The following is an 886-nucleotide window of genomic DNA, read 5'->3' on the forward strand; positions in this document are numbered from 1 at the left end:
CCGCACGGCCAGGGGCCCGGCCCTGCGTGCCGCGAGGCGCCTCATTCCAGCCGAGCCCGGGCACGCTGCCGTGGGGATCTGGCAGGCCCCTGCGAACTGATAAGGGCGCGCCTGCAGCCTCGCCCTGCACCCCAGGCTGCCCGGCCCGCGGGAACACGCCCACCCTCGCCCCGGCCCTCCCCGCAGCCCCCCGCCAGCGGCCCCACTACCCCACCTGTGTGTCCCCCAAGAACCAACACCCCAGATGTCCCTGTCGGCCCAGGGGGTCAGCTGGTCCTGGAGTCCCCCGGTGACCTCGCTGGGCGGGGTGGGGGGGGCGGCCCGCCTTTGTGCCCAGGGGCGGGCAGGCTGGGGCTCGGCGCGAGGCCGGCTGTGGACGGCCCGGACGCAGTGTCCAGACCCTCCCTGGGCCCCAGAGCTGGGTGCCCCCCGGCGCCAGCCGCCCCATGTGCCCCGCAGGCCCCCACTGGGGAGCCAGGCACTGTCTTCAGCGCTCTGGCCCCTCTCGGGGGCCTGTTCCCAGAAGGAGGGGCCGTAGCAGGAGCCCCATCTGGCAGGTGACGGGCTCGGGGTGCACAGAGCTCCCTCCGGCCACCTCAGCCCCTGGCCGGGTGGGGCCCCAGTGTGGCTGCCCTGGGCGGGCCGGCGCCGGACCTGCTCTGGACAGTCATTGTCCAGGCCAGTGGGTCTCAGCGCCCAGGGTGTGGGCGGCCAGGGCACCCCGCGGGGCCCTTGCAGTGGGTGTGTCCGGGTCCGGGAATTCGCTGCAAAGACCGAGGAAGCCGCCCTGAGCAGGCCCGGGCCGCTCCCCCGGGGCCTTCCGGAGCGGCGGTGGGGGGCAGGCTGCTCCCCGTGGACACACGGCCCCCTGGTGGGCCCCTTGCCG

General features: G+C 76.0%; 1 protein-coding gene across 1 annotated transcript in view; it reads left to right on the forward strand.

The window, feature by feature from the left end:
* The window catches only part of CELSR1 (cadherin, EGF LAG seven-pass G-type receptor 1), a gene marked incomplete at its 5' end in the record, with an annotated part of 38,529 nt that overhangs the window by 15,605 nt on the left and 22,038 nt on the right, over positions 1-886 (forward strand). Inside the window, one exon of the mRNA XM_012735089.1 lies at positions 187-307. Within this exon, the coding sequence (XP_012590543.1) occupies positions 187-307 (121 nt within the window). The remainder of the gene's footprint in view (positions 1-186; positions 308-886) is intronic.

This window comes from Condylura cristata, unplaced genomic scaffold (genome assembly GCF_000260355.1).
Source record: "Condylura cristata isolate star-nosed mole 26May11 unplaced genomic scaffold, ConCri1.0 scaffold00004, whole genome shotgun sequence".
Lineage (NCBI taxonomy): Eukaryota > Metazoa > Chordata > Mammalia > Eulipotyphla > Talpidae > Condylura > Condylura cristata.